Genomic DNA, 19,843 nt, shown 5'->3' with positions numbered 1-19,843 from the left:
CCTATTACTTGATTCTTTCAAAAATTCTCATCTGTCCCATCTGTAAATCAATTATCATCCTCACCACCACAGAAAGATGAAGTCTACTGTCCCACTGACTGGCAGGTAAGGAAGAACATCTCTGCTCCTGCCCCTCCCCCCAGGGAGCAGATGAGTAGAAAATATAAGAAAAGTTAAATTATCTAGGAACTAGTGATTCTTCCAGATGGATTGTTAATGGCTTTAGAGACATCTTTATTTATGTGCATCATCAATCTGAGACCTAAGTTTCAGATACTTCATTTTCTGGCCATTGACAGTGAAAGTTGCCATCATTGTTCTGGGTTAAGAGGGGATAAAAAGGAAGCAGAGCCATTTCTGGGTGAGGGGCCTGCCTACTTTGGACTGATTATAGACTCGTCAAAGTGGACGGGAAAGCCGTTTTCACAGGCAATAACAATGCGTCTGAAATCTCTGAAGGCTCGGTACCGGCACGGAGGCCGGGGAGACCCTCCTATATGCCTGCAAGTGGTGACCTGGAATTCAGAGATGCTTATTCTTAAGTTATTTTCGTAAGGGTTTCCATTTTCTCCACAGACAGCCTTGATGTTGTCCCTGTTGCCATGAATAAAGGTGTTGCGATCTTTGCAGGGAGAAGTGAGTCCTCGTTGTCTCATCATACTTTCGCAGTATCTGTCGTTCTGGCCCGTCGGATTGGCATGATGGTGCTGAGTCAGGAATTTGATATACCTGGCGTCATTTTGAGCCAGAGTTGATGGGGTCACAATGAGACCCAGCACAAAGACCAACAACAAGGGGCCCAGACTCATGGTCATCGTTCCAATAGAGATTCCTGCCAAAAACAAAAAAGGAGGAATGGTAGGGTCTTGGAACCACATTCTAACTTAGGCTAGAAGTGTGGGGACATTTCCCTCTGATAGGACATTATAAGTCAGTCGTCCACAGTCATCTAACTCATCCTCTGCTTGGGCCTTCCTAATGGACTGCAGGACCCAGTCATCTTCCTCTGTCTTTCAGGATCCCCATCGGCCATAGCACAGTTAAAAACTAGTTATATTCTTAGTCACTTATTACTTAACTTGATAGCTACTACTCAACTCCCTGTTGGGCCCAGGAACTGTGCTAGATCCTGGGACACAAAGACCTTTAAGATATACCAAGGACAGGGGCAGTGGTGTGTGTCTGTAAGTCCCAGCTACTTAGGAAACTGAGGCAGGAGGATTGCTCAAGCCCTGGAGTTCCACACAGGTTTGGGCAACATAGAAAACTCCCTTTGGGGAAGACAGAGAAGAATGGAATAGAGATGTGGCACCCAGGGGAAGCAATGTGGCCTCCTGAGGTGAGACAGGTGCTAACACAGGAGCTGAGAGCCATGAGGAATGACATCCAGGGACCATGAGCACAGGGGCAGCCGATCCCCCAAGGCTACAGAGATGGGGTTCCGGGCACTCGGGTCTCTCAGTTCCACACCAATGAGGAAAACTGTTGAGAGGAAGTCACCCTGGTGTGAAGGGGGGCAGGTCTGCTTCTCCCAGAGGGCAGAGTTACCATTCAGTGCACAGGAAGAATGGAGCAGTGGACCTGGAAGAGAAGCTTAGGAGTGAACGGGGGAATTCCGGCTTGTTCCTCAGTCTCTTCAGAAGCCCTTGGACAACTTGGGAGAACAGTTTCTAGTCTGTCCTGGGTTTGTAATGTGGTCAACACAGACACAAGATGTTCCAGTGTGGTAAAACAAACCATGACAAAACGAAACTGAGATCTCTTGATGAAGCCAAAGGACTTACAATATGCTGTAGATCGCTCTGGAAAGGACAGAGCGAGGACTGCCTCCTTCATCTTTCGAGAGCCTCTCAGCTCACCTGGCACCACATGTATCCATCACAGACCACACACCTTAGGGCCAAAGGTACCTCTGCTGGAGCTTGACCCCCTTGTGGGCTTTTAAAAGATGTTATTTCTCATGAAATTTGGAATTCAGAGAATCAAGAGGCATTAGGTTGTCTGTGGTGAGCAGTGTCTGATAGTACCCTTAGGTCTTTGGAGAAAAATGTAAAGATCACCCCAAAACCTAACAGCCCTCCTCATAGTGGGTCTGCAGAGATGTCTTGGCAGTTAAAAGCACATACTGCTCTTGCAGAGGACCTGAGTTCGGGTCCAAATACTCACACTGAGCAGCAGCTCACATCTACCTGCAACCCCACTCCAGGGGATTTAATGCTTCTGGCCTGTGTGGGCACCTACACTCTCTTACACATACCTGTCCACAGACACACATGCATACACTTAAAATAATAATAATAATAATTAATAATAATAATAATAATAATAAATCTTTTTTTAAAAGCTCTATAAGGAGAAAGTGGTTCAGTAGGTAAAAAGCTGAGCTTGAGGACCTGCTGTGAAAGGGAAACATGGGGTTCCCCTTATCCCCGGCCCAGTAACCGGTGAGTTTAGGGTCCTAGAAAACATGGTAGATGGCTTCTGAGGAACATATATCCAAATATGTGCCTCGCTACAAAACCATAAAGGCCTATACCCCAATATACAAATGCCCCCCCATTTAACAAAAACAACAATCAACTTTTAAGTTTTGAATATTTTTTTTGTATACGGGGTCTTGCTCTGTAGCCCAGGCTGGCCTCAAACTCTTGATTAAGAACCACCAGGCCCAGTTAATGCAGTTCTGGAGAAATGGAGGTAGGAGAATCAGAAGTTCAAGTTCATCTTGGTTCTATAGCCAGCTCAAGGGCAGCCTGGGATACATGAGACCGTCTCTGTAAATAAATAAATACCAAGAATGTTGCATCTTTCAGCCTGAAAAAATATGTTACTGAAAGGGAAGATCAGCCCTACCAAAAAGTGTTTTTTTTTTCTTCATTTCCCTATAATGTACATTTCAGCTGCTTTGAGTTATTCATTAATTTTATTTTGTGTTTTGCTTGCTTGTTAGTCTGAACAGTTTTACTTTAACCGTATGTGTCTGTGTGTGTGTGTGTGTGTGTGTGTGTGTGTGTGTGTGTGTGTGTGTGTGTGAAGAAGGCACTCAGCCTGTATGTAGTGCAGGGTCAGGAAGGTGGCAGGAATCTCCGAGGCCAGTGTGTCTAAGACCTTACTGAGCATGTGGGAGACAGGTGATGGAGAAGGAAATGTGCTGTCTTCCTAATTAGCCTCTGACGCTAACCCACCCTGTCTGTTTCACGATAACTGTAGACCATCTCGGTACATGGCTAAAGAACACCAACTTCTTGTGATTTCACAGTCCTGAAATAACAAGCTTCCCTTAAGCATGCAGATGATAATCTGTAACAGAATCAAACTCGAGTGTGTTTTGTTGTCTATTGAGAAAAGATAGTGCCCGAGTGTAGAAGGGACAGCCACCCTGAAGAATAACCAGCATTCACATATAGCATCTGCTCTAGCAGAGCCGCTTGCCGGCATGAAACCCAGCTGCGGGAAACCTGCTTGCTGAGCTCTTCACGTTCCTCTTGGGGTTATCTTTCCTGGGCTGATTTCTCTTCAGAAATGAGGAAGAATATATGCATGCAAGCAATCATAAAACAGGCAAAAGGGCTGATGGAAGATTGGGGATAGCCTGGCTACCTAGTGAGCTCCATGCCAACCTAAACACACACAAAATAACAAATGCTGGTAATACCTGAAAGAATCAGCAGGTGGCAGCAGTGGCTAGGATGTTGCCATTTGGTAGGAGGACAGTTGACCTTTGTGGAGGCACCAACCTGTACTTAAAACATTGTAGGAAGGAGTACAGGTTGTGGGGAATGTGAACTGGTAAGCAAACTTGCCAGGCTTAGGTAGTTAGGACACCAAAGCAAAAGCCATAACGTGGAGGATCCAAGCGCTAAGGAGATCACAAAGCAGATATTTACTGGCTATCAGATTTCATGGCCTCTGTTTCCAAGCACACCATTACTCATGTGATCTTGGGCAAACAACCATTTTCCCGTCCATTTCTCCTGATGCTGTATAATCTACAATTGAGCGATATTTGTATTCTTTACCTTGAATCATAGTGCTGGCTTCACAGCAGATTCTCAATAATCCCCTTGGTGAATTACTTCCTTTTCTTCTTCAGGCCTTTTACTATCCATAAACATGAGGGGTTCTAGCTTTGAAAATCTGGGAGTCTATGGTTCTCACTAGGCTAACAGATTCTTTATCACGATTCAGCAGCGTTGGCATTATGGAAGAAATTTATATAAATTAGTTGATGGTACAAGACACCCACCGAAGGAAGAGGTGATGGGACAACCTTGGCCTAGATGGCAGAAACACATCTTCCATGAAGGTTGTCTGTGTAAGCCAAGCCCAAATATCATCTGTAGACTAACACTACACGGGAGGCTTTACCTCCAAAAAAGACCCTTGCTTTTTAGACTTCAAAAGCACTCATGTCTACCTGGCCAGGTAAAGCAGTTACTTGTTTCTAATGTGCAGAAATTGCACATTAATTTTTACCAACTCACCTAACGCAGTTCTCAGGCTTATTATAACTCCATTTCTCTAAAAGATCCAGAAACCGAATCCCAGCGGCACACCATCACCACCAATGTCTACTGTCCACTCTCACGACTGTCTCGCTAACACAGTAAAATTTCCCCCAAAGCCAGGTGAAGTATAATAGTGAGAAAACAAGTGACAGCTAGATTATTTGGGGTGCAGGTGTAAATCTGCCAAGGCCAAAGGTGCTGAACTTAGTCCCATACACAGCACATGATGGTCATTCAGATTTCTGACAGGAGAACCCGTTCCCACTCTTCTCTAGACTCATTCTATCCGTTCTTAAACTAATCTCACAGTCCTCACAAGAACCCATGTTCCCTGCTTCTCCCCATTGGCAGCGCATTTGTACCCAAGAGCTGCAGCAGCGTTGACAGTCCGGTGGCAACCTTTCCTAGCCACATCCTCACTGACTTGTGTATCTCCAGCAACACTCCCAGAGGGAAGCCCTAACACCAGATGCCTAGTCTTCCTTCCAATCTTTCCTCCTTCCTTCCCCGAAGCTACCATCTTTGGATCTTGGGACACATTCCACTTTGTTTTAAAAGAGCATCCTTCATTTTTGTAAAGGAAAGAAATGAGTGGGAAACAGTGCTGAAAGCATCCTTCCTGGTTCGGGGTTTTTCTTTTTATTCCTGCCAAGCCATAATGCTTGTTATGGAGGGAACGGGACAGGTCAGATGCCCTTGGGCAAAGGGTTTCCCAAGCCTTTTGGAAATTTATCAGAACTGAGGAATCCCTCCTACACCTCTGTCAACTGCTCTCAAATCCATTCACTTATCTTCACCCAGGTACAAACTATCCCCAAAGAAACCTGCTTTCATATTAATTAGGCTCTGACTCATTTTCTTTTTAATGCCTGAGCTTGGGTCCAGAAGTCCTAAGGAGGGATGATTGGTTTCATTAAAATAGATGAATGGCTAGAAATAGAGTAGTGGAGTACCCAGGAGGAAGAGTCTTACCAAAGCTGGCCAGCTTTCCTCCGACTGGAGAGGAGTCTAGCTTTTGCTCCTGGAGACCAGGTCCAGCAGTGTGAAGCTAGAGGCTCCTCTCAGTCTGGTTATATAGAGGGCTCATGAGAGGGGGTTGGGGAGAGCATTTCTAAGGACGTACTTTGTCAGAGCGATGTAAACCAAGGACAGAAATAGTGGACAAACAAGGAGTCATTCACCTTTTCCCTGGGCATGCCCGGGCCAAATATTGACCACCTAGTGGATCAGATGTTTGCTCAGAGATGATGTTTGCTAGGCATGGTCTTCTGTTCCAAAGCTGCCTCTTCCTAATGTGCATGGTCCTTCCCCTTGCTCACAGTAGGACTGAGGTTCCACTCTTCATATGGCATATGGTAGATGCAAAACCATTATCTCTGATCTTAAGGTCAATCTCAAGAACTTCTTTGGAAGAAGTCTAGAGGACGGAGAGTGGCAGCTGTGGTCCCCTCTTGAAGCCTCAGAAATACCTTTACAACATTTCCCGGGCTTGACTTCCCTTCATCCCACCCCAGAAAACAAAACCTGCTACCAACCTTCTGTTCTTTAAAGTACAATTATAAAATCAATAGCCTATATCTAACTATCACTGAAAGTATGTAAAGAAAGTATTGTGTACCTTTGCTCTGCTTATTAGGAATTGCCAAGACTACACAGTAGATAAACCACAGGGTCAGACTTCTAACATAGAAAGCAAACAGGGAGGTAGTAAGGAAGTTCACTAGAATTGTTAGATATTAATCTTCAGGGCTGGGCAGATGACTCAGTGGTTATGGACACAAGCTCAATTCTCTGCACCCACGTGGCAATTCATACCCATCTATAATGATGCCTTCTTCTTGCTTCCCCAGGCATTGCATATGCCTGGTACACAGACATACATGCAGACAAAATACCCACACACAGGAAATAAATAACATGTAAAATTGAAAGAATTGTTACACATTTATCTTGTATGGAGGGCAAGATTGAGATATTTTAGCTTTTTGTCCATTTCTAGATTTTGCTCCATCATTCTGTCTAGATATTTGTGGGTAATTTAAGCAGCACTAATTTTTTAAAAATAAATAAATAAGCCGGGCGGTGGTGGTGCACGCCTTTAATCCCAGCACTCGGGAGGCAGAGGCAGGTGGATCTCTGTGAGTTCGAGGCCAGCCTGGGCTACCAAGTGAGTCCCAGGAAAGGCAAAAAGCTACACAGAGAAACCCTGTCGAAAAACCAATAAATAAATAAATAAATAAATAAATAAATAAATAAATAAATAAATAAATAAATAAATAAATAAATAAATAAATGAAAAAGTGGAAAAAACAACCCACCTCCAGGTTGATAATGAGGGGGTAGAGGCAGAGGCGAGGGACAAAGCGCCCTGCCCCACATGAGAACCCTGGTGGGGATGTTGAGTCTGGGCACAGGAACAAGGGCATCATTGACTGACTTGCTCCAGCAGGAGGAAGAAGACAGCATGTCAGCATCCGCAGACTCCCTCAGCAGGGCTGTTCCTCTGTGTAGCAGGAACAGAACTCCCTCAGAAGCTGGGGCAGGACAGGTGCAAACAGGCAGCCCTGGGGCGCTGACTTGCAGGCATGTTCACACCTAGACAGGGCACACTTGGAGAAGACTGCTCTTACCTAGAGTTCCCACAGTGTGGGGGGATGGAGCTGGTTTCACTTCAGGTTGGTGGCACTGAGGACACAGGCTGTCAACTCTGCTTTGGGAGTTAATCTCATTGTCTCTCCATTAGGTGGAACCTTTCCAGAGAAGAAGACTTGCTTACTCATGTCTGTATTCTTAGTGATTCACACCTAAGTCCTCATGAACTGACCTAGAGCCATGAAACTCTCTGGGCTTCTCTTGAAAGGTTCAGAGATGCAAGATTTGTTAGCAGTTATTAAATAAAGCGTAATCGCTAAGGAGAGCAATCTGGCTAGAGGGGTTGGCTGATACTGCCCTGGGGACTGATGAGGCCATCCGGGTGTTGCAATAGATCCGGGAGAGCTCTGCTCTTCCTGCAAATGCTGCTGAAGTGGCTCACTCATTTGCCTTTGCCAATGAGCTATTGTTCCCGACTGTAGTTTAAGATCTCTAGGAGTATAATCTCTGTCTAATAAATAAATAAATAAATTAATTAAATTAAATTAAATAAAAGTGCACCCCTTTAATCCCAGCACTTGATAGGCAGAGACAGGTGGATATCTGTGAGCCTGGTCTAGAGGGCTAGTTCTAGGACAGCCAGGGCAACACAGAGACGCCCTGCCTCAAAGAACGAATCAATCAAATGAACAAAAAGAAGCTGCCCAGAATGTGCACATCCTGAGGGACGCCCTTCAGTGGAAAGGCCCTGCAGCTTGAGAAGGATGGTGGCATGGGGACCTAGAAAGGACAAGCCTCCACACTTCAGCTTTGTTGAGGCACAGCCCTCCTTGGAGTTCCCCTTTGTCCTCATCCTTTCCCCTCCCCCTGCACTCCTAACCCCACTGTGACTGAAAGGGAAGGAGGCTGGGTTGAGATTAGCTGACTCAGGCAGCTCTTGTGCCCTGCCTTCCCTCTGCATTGGTGACTTGAGGGTCCTGGAGTCTCTGGAAAGGAAGGCACAAGCACACTTCTGACCACAAGCACACTTTCCTGCCCACGTGACCAGTGCAAACTTTGTTCTGCCAAATGCCCAAATAAATGTAAAGGGTTTCCGAATTCCAGAGAGGCAAGAGCACTGAGGACCTTCAGGATGAGTAGGACCTCTGCTGGTATCCAACTGGGCACGAAATGCTCGGGGTGGGGACACACAGTGTGTGGTGGGGCATACCTTAAATGAATCCCACATCACTTTTTAAACAAATGTGGAAGAACCGAGTTCCAGAGTCATCAATCACCCATTTGTTAGAAGGGAACCGCCAAGTTCATTGCCAAGTTCATGGCTGCAGGTAGGTGGAGCAGGAAGCTGAGAGATCACAACTTCAACCACATTCAGAAAGCAGAGATCAAAGTGGAATTTGATGAGATTATAAACTCTCCAAGACTGCTCCAATGGTGTGGTTCCTCCTGCAAGCTCCACAGTCTAAAGGTTCCACAGCCCGCCAAAGAGTACGCCAACTGGGGACTAAATGTTCAAGTATGTGAACTCTTGGGGATATTCTCATTCAACCCTCCTTATCTGCTACTAAACCACACAGACTTCTGGTAGGGGCCTGGCCTCCATTTTGGGTAACTGTTGCCTTGGTTGTTGACCTTGACTTTGATGCCCTCCCTATGCTAATCCCCTGCAGGTTTCCTCCTTCCTGAATGCTTACAGGATATTCCTTGTTTGTGTATCCTGCATATTGGGTGTTAACAGCTTAGATGCAAGGATGTAGAACATAGGTAGCAAACTTGTGCTCTCCGGGGTTCTCCCATTGTGCTGTAAGCCTGCTTTTAAGGTTTCCTCCCTCCTTCAATAAATGGCATTGGGCATTCTGCTGAGGCGAATGACCCGCTGTCTCTTGTCTCTGTTTTTTGATGCAGAGCCCCTCGCTTGGACATGGTGATTGGGTGGTGGTAGTGGGGGCGTTACCGCTAAAAATGAAGGTTCCACCGGGATCCGAGATAGAAGGGACATCGCTGATGTACACCCGAATGTAAGGCTGGCCAGCATTTTAAAGAAAACAGGGTTGGGGTTTTAGCTCAGGGGTAGAGTGCTTGCCTAGCAAGCACAAGGTTCTGAGTTTGATCCTCACGAGAGAGAGAGAGAGAGAGAGAGAGAGAGAGAGAGAGAGAGAGAGAGAGAGAGAGAAGACATATGCCACCATGTCCAGCTGAAGATTTTATTGCTGGGCAGTGGTGGCGCACACATTTAATCTTAGCACTCGGGAGGTAGAGTCAGGTGGATCTCTGTGAGTTTGAGGCCAGCCTGGTATACAAAGCGAGTTCCAGGAAAGGCGCAAAAGCTACACAGAGAAACCCTGTCTTGAAAAAAAAACCAAAAAAAAAAAAAAAAAGAAAGAAAAAAGAAAGAAAGAAAGAAAAGAAAAGAAAAGAAAACAGAAGGTAAGGGTGAATTGTCATGGGTGCAACAGGGCACCTCCAGTAAGAGCAAGACAGCTAAAGATTTCATGAAAATAAAAAAGGAAATCTTCCCAATAGAGAAGACAGAAGGAAAGGAAATTTCCTGTTAGAAAAGGGAGAAAATTTTAATCAAGAAAAAAGGATTTTTCTGGTAAAAGAGGAAAATTCTTGAAACTGGGCCTAAAGGTTTTGGGGCCCTGTAGAGGAATGAGGAAGGAAAGGGAAAAGCCTCTTCCCGGTGGTAGTGGAGGAAGAAAGGCCTCTGTTCGATATAGAAGTTTCAGGATAGCTGAAACTCTGAGCTCTTTCTGCCTGCCAGCACAGAGCGGCAGCCTCTGAATATAAAGATCCAGCGGGTAAGCCTCACTGCTGCTGGCTGAACAAGCAAGCGTGCCCAGGGGTTAGAAGTTTTGTTGCCTCTTTGCTTACCTCTGGTTTTAATGTTTTTTTATTTTTCCCTCAGAGTGGGAATAATTCAATATTTAGGATCCTTCGTGGGAAATGTTTTTCTGTTTTTTCGCCTATGGTGGGCATAACTCATTATGAGGTAATCCCTTCATGGGAGAAAGAGGAAGTTTATATGGGCACTGGCAGAGAGGGCACCTGCACTACAGCCCGAACACCAGGTGGAGCTGAAGCCGCAGCCGCAGCCTACACAAAGCCAGCAGAGGCCTGGGGAGGGACAGGCACTAAAAGTTTAAATGGGCCCAACAGCTGGTGAACAATGGTTTCGGTCAGGACATGGAACGTTAAGTCAATGCCGTATAAATTTCCAGGGATATTAATCACTCATTGTATAAAGGATGTTCTGTTCTCTTGATAGTCTCAGTAAATGTTTGCATAAATGTTTGATTTTCACGGTAGATAAACTAAAGAAACAAGATTCATAATTTTAAACTATATATTAGGTATGCTCTTGTCTGTTGATCATTACCAAAAATTTGGCTCTGCTCTTTAAGTTGCTTTCTACAATTCTATAAAAATAGAACACCTGAAATGGATTGGTTGTTAGCTTATTAAATAATGTTGTTGCTAAGATTAAACCCATAAAATATAATTTCTAACTGATAAAGAAGTTACAAAGTTATTTTTCCAATAAATAAAATACAGGTAAATTGTTTGGTCCACATTGTTAATAATTGGCTATTTGCACTAATGTGTTACTTGGAATCTATAAGAAAGGATCCTCTTTTTAAGATTTTATAAAAATACTCCAGAGTATTACCTACAGTTACCTCCTCAAATCCTATAGAGATTGTATTTAATGCTATTTATAATTGGCATGGGTAAAGAGGACCATAGAAATAGAAGCTGGTGATAGAATTGCTCAGTTATTATTGCTTTGATATTTTAAATACAAAATGGTGTGTATATGTAGAAATGGAGGCTTTGTAAGTACAAAAAGAAGTGTTTTGACAAACAGTTATCAATGATAAACACCTTAAATAAAAATAAAATTATATGGGATTAAGATGAGAAGAATATTGGATTCTGGTGCTGGATATATCTATAATTTCACAAGAAACCTGAGATCCCATCCTGCCTCTCCAAGAAGTCAGGAAAATGGAGGCTATCACAAGATCTTAGAGCTGTAAATAAAACCATGCTTCTTATCGGAGCAACAACACCTGGTTTGCCTGCCCCTGTAGCAATTACTAAACATTGACATTGAATTGTGATTGACTTTTATGGATAATATTTTATTGGCTGCTAAAGATAAAAAAAACTTTTGATACCTTATCTAAATTACAAGAGGTTCTTATCCTAGCAAATTTACAAATAGTCCCATAAAAGGTACAGGTATCCTTTCCATATCATTATTTAGATCATAAATATTTTGTTTTTCTCATTCACCTACTGGAATGTTTTGGCAAACAGGTCCTATTCTATGGATACATTCCTCAGCTTCTCCAGGAAAACATTACTCTTTATCCTCAAGCTGTTGCTCACATTATATTTAAGGGAATCAAGGTCAGTGTTCAAACTTTTGGTAAGGAGCCAAATATTGTGGTGACCCCATACACCCAGTCTCAACGAGCATGGTTGCAAGCTAATGATAATGATTGGGGCATATTGACATGCCCATGAGGGTCAGTTTGATACTCACTACCCCTGCACTGATGTGTGTCAATTTTTTAAATTGCATCCTGTTATATTTCCCAAGATAATACAGATGTCAGGCCCATGTGGTATTTACTGATGGCAGCTCTTGTGGTTTTGCTGTGGTGGCTTCTGGTAACATATTTAAGAGAAGCCTGAATATAGCCATTATGAAACCATTAGTTTTGCTCCTTGTGTGCTGTCTATTTTTTTTCCTTTGTGGTTCTCAGTTGTTCTTTTGCAGAGCTGTTAGCTTAAGTCATGCTGGGATCAAGAAAAATGGGCCTTGGTGGTTCATGTTCCTGGAGTTGTGTCCATGCCAGTGGACGGTGGCAGTAAGACACAAATGGTGCACACATGCTCCAGAAGAGAATTTGACATCGCTGCTGCCGTTGTTACTATTATAGCAGTGGTGGCCACCTTTGCAACTCTTTCGGGGATTGCATTTCATAATTGGTTACTACAGCTAGCACAATGGATACCTTGGCAGCAAAAATAGCTACCACAGTTAATTAATCTTTCATTCTATTGGGCATGATAAATTTGATTCAGCAGTTATATACATTTCGATTGGCTTTGAAAGTTATAAAATTTATAAAACACAAGTTCCACTTGCTTTGGGGATACCATTTATGAGTACTCCAATTTTCACTAAGGCTTGTTAAGGAAGGGAATGGCTCAATTGCCTGTAGCCTACTGGCTATGGGTGGGTTAGGACTTCTATTGGTCTTTTCTGTGTCGAACGCACAGATTGCAAACCAAGCGCCACTTTGAGATCTTTGGCAGCAGTTAACTCTGCTGCTCACACTCGATTGAGCCTGTATGATAATGAGTATTCAGAGATGGGTAATACCTGGGGGACACTCGCAAACCTAACACAGAGTGCCTGTGTGGCCTGAGCAGATGTCTCCATGACAGGAAAGGTGACCTTGCTGACATCCTACCCAATGTAAGTCAGAAGCTCATTTTTTTAGTAAAAGGGTGGACTTGTAGGGCCCTGGCCCCCATTTTGGGTAGCTTGCTGACCTTGACCTTGATGCCCTCCCTATGCTGATCCCCTGCAGGTTTCCTCCCTCCTTCAATAAATGGCATTGGGCTTTCTGCTGAGGCAAATGACCCGCTGTCTCTTGTCTCTGATTTTTGATGCAGAGCCCCTCGATTGGACATGGTGAACGGGTGGTGGTAGCTCGGGTTTTACTGCTACAACTTCTGTCTTGGTCAGGGTTACTATTGCTTGATGAAACACCATGACCAAAAGCAAGTGGGGAAGAAAGGCTTTATTTGGCTTACACTTCCACATCACTGTTCATTATTGAAAGAAGTCAGGACAGATACTCAAACAGGGCAGGAACCTGAGGCAGGAGCTGATGATGATTTCATGGAGGAATGCTGCTTACTGGCTCAATCGACTTGTTTTCTTACAGAACCCAAGACCACCTTACCAGGGGTGGTTTCACCCACAGTGCACTCAGTGTGGTGGTATTCTAATTGTACTGAAATGTGACTTTGATTGTATGTTAATAAATAAAGTTGCCCGGGGGTCAGAGCTGTTAGAGCCATAGACAGAGTGTGGCGGTGGTGGCACACGCCTTTAACCCCATAGATCTCCGTGTGGTCAGGGATATAGCCAGCATTAGAGACATATGCCTTTAAGACCTGGGGGGCTGTACATACAGACAGTGACGAGGCAGTCACGTGTTTGGGTTTACAACCAATGAGAAGGCAGAATGACTATGAAACGACTTACACACAGGGAAATAGCTCTCTTTTGGGAAGCTAGGACCACTGCAGGAGGAAGGGTGAGATTTTAGCTCTGAGCTCTGCTCTCTTGGCTTTCTCTTTTACATTGGTTCTGTGTTTCTTATTTGATAAGACGGTTGGTTACATCTACATCTGGCGCCCAACGTGAAAAGAATCCATTAAAAACCGCTTGGCTTGGCGGCAGGTCTGCTTTCCCGCAAGGGCGGCAGGCTGGGAGGTTGGCTTCCTAGCCCAGGCCTAGGTCTGCTTGGCCTCAGGCCGGACTAACTGTGAGATGCTTGCTTAAAGCCGGTGCTACAAACAACTCAGACCTGCCCTGCCGAACAGGGCCCCACCTGTAAAGCCAATGCACGCACATGGTTGGAGTTTAAGGAAGCCAGAGCCAAGCTTTGACTCGGCTCAAGAGGGAACACATGGCTGGATTTAAGCTTTAGCCAGCTACGCTTTCTTACCTGCTCTCCTCTCTCTCTCTCTCTCTCTCTCTCTCTCTCTCTCTCTCTCTCTCTCTCTGTCTCTCTCTCTCTCTCTCTGGATTTACACCTCGGACACTAGGTGGCTGTTTTGAAATTTCCTCGGATTTCTACTGTTCTATGCAGATTTGGTAAGTCATAACATATCAGATATTTTAAAGGAAACTATTTAAAAGAGAATTTTTTTCCACATTTAAAAGAAAATGGGTTTTATGTGTACATTGGAAGAAAATTGGGTTTTGTTCGAAATTTTAGGCAGTCTGACAATGGGACAACTATATGAGAAGATTAGTATTGTTGGAATTATGCAGTTTATCACCATGCTTATCCTCCTTTTGTAGTTTAGAAACATAGTCAATTTAAGTGCCAGGATGACAGCTTTAGAAAAACTTGTTAAACCTGTAAAAATTCAGACAGAAGAAATTAACAGCGAAGTTGTTTCAAGTCTGGATCATAAGGTTACAGAAAGAAAGACTGTTTTCACACAGTCACCCTTAATTTATCCTGTAACCGTACAGCAGATGCCTGATCAAATGGCTACACAAAATACTTGGGCTCCAATTGAAATGTTGGATTTAAAAAGGTTTAAGGAGGCAATAGTATCTTATGGCATGCATTCCCCATATGTAAAGCAAATGTTAAACTCTTGGTCAACATATAATAGGATTGTACCACAGGACTGGTGGGATCTTGCACAAGCTGTTCTGGAACTCAGCCAGAGACTTCAATTTCTAACATGGTTCAAGGATTGAGGCTAAAAACAAAGAAAAACAATGGAGGGATAAAGGAATACAAGTTTGCCAGGATCAGCTTATTGGAGAAGGCCAATATGCTTCAGTACAAACACAATGTTTATATGATATCCAAACCCTAATTTAATGTCGAACAGCAGCCTTGAATGCATGGGATAGAGTTGAGGAACCAGGAAAAAATCTGAGTCATTTACAAAGGTTATGCAAGGCCCAAAAGATTCTTTTACAAATTTTTTACAAAGACTGGCTTTAGCAGTAAAGAGAATGGTCTCGGATTCAGAAGCTAGTAAGGCAATAATTGAATCTTTGGCCTTTGAGAATGTGAATGCAGCATGCAAAAGAATAATCAGGCCTTTAAGGGCAAGATCTGCACCTTTGGAAGATTGGATTAGAGACACAGTTAATGTTGAGGTTGATGAGCATGATGATATGTGGGTAGGAGAAGCAATTTCAAAGGGTTTGAGGAATGTTAGATGTTTTGGATGTGGAAAGCAAGGACATTTGAAAAGGGACTGTAAACAGGTCATTCCTAGAAACAATGTTTCTTCAAGGAACAATGGCAACAGAATGTCCCTTCCTTCTGGAGTATGCAGAAGATGTGGTAAAGAAAAACACTAGACCAACGAATGTAGATCAACAAAGGACAGACAAGGTAATCCTTTGCCTCAGTCTTCGGGAAACTCCCAGAGGGGCCTCACGCAGGCCCCCATTGCAAATCCAGTTCAAACCTTTCCTGCAGCCATAGAGGAAATCCCTGCTCTGAGCGATTAAATAACCAAATGCCTATTGGAATAAATCATGCTGGTCAGGATGATGAAACAGAGAGAATAGAAAATTCAGGAGAAAACATAAAGAAAATTTTTTGGCAAACTTCTATTAATGAACAAAGACCAAAATTTATGATAAAAATAAATGGTGTTTTGTTGTCTGGTCTGGTAGACACAGGTGCAGACATTACCATAATTGCACCAGAATTTTGGCATCCAACTTGGCCTCTTCAGGAGGTAAACGTTCAACTGTTAGGAATTGGGACATTATCTCAGGTGAAACAGAGTGCAAGATGGCTCGAATGTATAGGTCCAGAAGGATGGAGAAGAAAATTATAACCATATGTGGCTAACATAACTATGAACCTGTGGAGTCGCGACTTGTTTCAACAATGGAATACTCAGATTAATATCCCTCCAATTTCAGAAACAAATCATAAACCAGCACATGTTACTGAGAGAAATATTAGAAGATATTGTTCTAATGAGTGGTCACCAACCATCCATATTATACAAGAACAGGACACAACAACTGATGATCTTCCAAAGACACCAACAGCTCTACCTTTAAAATGGTTAACAGACAAGACAGTATGGGTCCAGCAATGGCCTTTAACAACAGAGAAACTCCAAGTTTTAGAAGAGCTGGTAGAAGAATAGTTAAATGCTCAGCATATTGAAGAATCAACCAGCCCTTGGAATTCTCCTGTATTTGTTATTAAAAAGAAATCTGGTAAATGGAGAATGGTAACAGACCTTAGAGCAATTAACAAAGTAATTCAGCCAATGGGCTCTCTACAATCTGGGATGCCTTTGCCTACTCTGTTACCAAAAGGATGGCCTCTCAAAGTTATTGATTTAAAAGACTGTTTCTTTTCAATACCCTTACAAGAAATAGACAGAGAAAGATTTGCTTTCACAGTGCCTACTTATAATAATTCTCAACCAGTTAAAAGATTTCAATGGAGGGTCCTCCCACAGGAAATGTTGAATAGCCCAACTCTGTGCCAATATTTTGTACAACAGCCATTGGAAGTGATATGTAAAAAATTTCCTAAATCTATAATTTATCATTATATGAATGATATTTTACTAGCTGACTCAAATGCAGATACTTTAGAAAGAATGTTTGAAGAAGTAAAGAAAATTTTGCCTTGCTGGGGATTACAAATTGCTCCTGAAAAGATACAAAGAGGAGATTCTATTAATTATTTAGGATATAAAATAGAGCTACAAAAAATTAGACCCCAAAAGGTGCAAATTAGGAGAGATAGACTACAGACTCTTAATGACTTTCAAAGATTATTTGGAGATATTTCTCATCTACAAACTATTGTTGGGTTAAAAAATGGTGAACTGACTAATTTGTTCAAAACCTTAGAAGGCGACAAGGACTTAAATAGTCCAAGAGAATTATCACCTGAAGCTGAGAAGGAATTGGCTTTGGTAGAAAAGAAAGTACATGAAGGGCACGTGGATCATACTGATCCAAAGCTGGATTGCATTTTGGTTATTTTACCTTCTAGGCGTTCTCCTACTGGATTATTAATGCAGAGGGAAGATATTATATTGGAATGGATATTTTTACCAAATAAACCAAATAAAAAATTAAAAACTTATGTGGAAAAAATCTCTGACTTGATTTGCAAAGGAAAATTGAGACTTCGTCAATTAGCAGGAATAGACCCAGCAGAAATTGTCATACCATTAACTAAGGAGGACATTGGAAAATTATGGACAGAAAGTGAACCTTGGCAAAGAGCTTGCAGTAATTTTTCGGGAGAAATTAACAGCAAATATCCCAAAAGCGATAGAATTGATCTTATAAAGAGAGCTGATTGGATCTTACCTCGAATAGTATGGGAAAAACCCATATCTGGAGTTCATACATTTTATACAGATGCCAACAAAGAAGGAAAGGCAGGTTACAAATCAGAAAATTTAAGTAAAGTGGTTCAAAGTCCGTATAATTCAGTTCAAAAATCAGAATTGTATGCTATTCTGTTGGTATTAATGGATTTTTCAGAACCTCTCAACATAGTAACTGACTCTCAGTATGCTGAAAGAGTGGTGTTACATATTGAGACTGCAGAATTATCCCTGATGCTTCAGAATTAACTTCACTATTTATTCAATTACAAGATACAATCAGGAAAAGGAATCATCCTTTATATATAACTCACATTTGATCCCATACTGGTGTGCCAGGCCCTCTAGCACAAGGCAATGATGAGATTGATAAATTATTGATAGGAAATGTGCTGGAGGCCTCAGAATTTCACAAAAAAACATCATGTCAATAGTAAAGGCTTAAAAAAGGATTTTTCCATAACCTGGCAACAAGCCAAAGAAATAGTAAAGAAATGTCCTACTTGTTCCTTCTACAATCAAACGCTATTACCAGCAGGATGTAACCCAAAGGGTACTCAGAGGAATAAAATCTGGCAGATAGACGTGCTTCACTTTGCAGAATTTGGAAAATTGAAATATGTACACCACACCATCGATACTTATTCAGGATTTCAATGGGCAACTGCTTTGAGTTCTGAAAAAGCTGATTCTGTAATCACTCATTTGCTAGAAGTTATGGCCATCATGGGTATACCTGCACAAATCAAAACTGACAATGCTCCATCATATGTCTCTGTTAAAATGAAACAGTTTTTTGCTTATTACAATATAAAGCATATTACAGGCATACCACATAATCCTACAGGTCAAGCAGTTATAGAAAGATCAAATAGAACTCTAAAGGATATGCTAAATAAACAGAAATGGGTAACAAAACCCCCCAGAAATAGACTGCATAATGCTCTTCTAACTTTGAATTTTCTCAATGCCAATGAGAAAGGAACAACAGCTGCAGAGAGACATTGGATAATAGAAAGAACTACAGAATTAAATCAGCCTATATACTTTAAGGATATGCTGACCTCAGAATGGAAACCAGGGTATGTAGTACATTGGGGATGAGGTTTTGCTTTTGTTTCTACAGGAGAAGATAAGCTCTGGGTACCATCAAAATTGATAAAGTTTCAATTTCAATAAGAGAAACTTCTTATTTAGAGGAGGTGATAGTTCATCAACCAGCATGAGCATCCAATTTGAACTAACTTGTATCAGTAACACATGCCTTTGCATTTAATCAGATAATAATTTGCCAAAAAGGAACATCCCCAAAATTAGTCTTGGGGAAAGGTTTTTGTTTTTGTCTTTTAGGAGAATGAAGGTTAAAGAATCTGAAGAACACTGGACAAATGAGACAACTGAAGAAAAGGGACAAATCATCTATCCCAAGAAACAGAGTGAAACGGCGTATGGGTATATATTATCTAAAAAAATTTATGTCTTCCTAAATGTTTGTTTCTGCTTTTCTCTAAAGATTTAGCACTATTGGTCTTCTAATAGTCCCAGTTCAAATAAAATTTAAAGCTGACTTTGGAGTTGGAGAATGGCTCTCTCCTTCTTTAAACCCAAGCATGTTGTTAAAAGGAAAATGCAAACTCCCTGTATCATGCCAGAATAAAAGAGCCATCTTTTGCTATGGGATAGGAAAAAAGCCAAATTAATTAAGGGACTATTCTATTACTAATCTCAACTCTTTTATTCTATTCTGATTCTTTAAGCTTTTCTTAATGTATGAATTTTATATCAAAATTTACAAGATTAACATATATAGATATATAGATATATATACATTTTAAACTTTGTTAAGATATGAATGGTGATATAGAGTACTAACTAATTCTAAAAAAAAAAGGCTTCAATTAGCTGCATATATATGTCTTTGTGTTCGAGTCTCTTATCAGTTTTCTGCAGGAAATCACAGCCAGGCCTAACATCAACTGAAGTCTCCAGAAAGAAGATGGGGCCCTGTAGCTTGAGTTTTCCGCCTTGCCCACAGTCTGGACAAATCTCTGTCACCCGCCAGTCCCACAGCCACTCAGACCCAACCAAATAAACACAGACACTTATATTGCTTGCAAACTGTATGGCCGTAGCAGGCCTCTTGCCAACTGTCCTTATCTTGCTAACTGTGCTTTTATCTTAAATTGATCCATTTCCATACATCTATACCTTGCCATGTGGCTGGTGGCTTACTGGCGTCTTCACATGCTGCTGGTCATGGCGGCGGCTGCAGGGCCCCACAACAACAACAATTCCACGTGGACAGTAATAATATCATTAAGCTGACAAACATCATCCATAGATCAGCTTTGAACTACAAGGTGCTCAGAGAAATGTTGAGATGACTAGCTGAGATGATCCAGTCTCAATGACTACTTGAATAAGGACTTGAGATAAATCCTGAACTTTGGCTTTATACACAGACTGGATAATGAAGGATATAGTTACCTTCCTAAAATTTGACAATTAACCTAAAATTTTTCTTTCAGGATAAAGAAAACTTCACCCATACCCAGCAGGAAACAATTTTAAGAATACGA

The 19,843-nt window shown here is 42.0% G+C and overlaps 1 protein-coding gene across 3 annotated transcripts; it reads right to left on the bottom strand.

Moving 5' to 3' along the window:
• Window positions 1-210: 210 nt before the first annotated feature.
• LOC102913812 (angiogenin-like) lies at window positions 211-7,325 on the bottom strand. Of its 3 annotated transcripts, XM_042284852.2 has the most exons (3): window positions 5,481-5,554; window positions 1,501-1,581; window positions 211-832 (listed from the first exon to the last, which is right to left on the bottom strand). In XM_042284852.2, the coding sequence occupies exon 3, from the start codon at window positions 813-815 to the stop codon at window positions 375-377; it is 441 nt and encodes a 146-aa protein (XP_042140786.1). In that variant the 5' UTR covers window positions 816-832; window positions 1,501-1,581; window positions 5,481-5,554; the 3' UTR covers window positions 211-374. The 3 variants fall into 3 exon arrangements, with proteins under 3 accessions (XP_042140786.1, XP_076401030.1, XP_006998389.1); XM_076544915.1 differs by lacking the exons at window positions 1,501-1,581; window positions 5,481-5,554 and adding an exon at window positions 7,139-7,325; XM_006998327.4 differs by lacking the exon at window positions 1,501-1,581 and having other exon boundaries at window positions 5,481-5,639.
• Between the last annotated feature and the right edge of the window lie 12,518 nt (window positions 7,326-19,843).

This window comes from Peromyscus maniculatus, chromosome 9, assembly GCF_049852395.1.
Source record: "Peromyscus maniculatus bairdii isolate BWxNUB_F1_BW_parent chromosome 9, HU_Pman_BW_mat_3.1, whole genome shotgun sequence".
Taxonomy (NCBI): Eukaryota; Metazoa; Chordata; class Mammalia; order Rodentia; family Cricetidae; genus Peromyscus; species Peromyscus maniculatus.
This window is presented reverse-complemented; position numbering and strand designations above follow the sequence as displayed.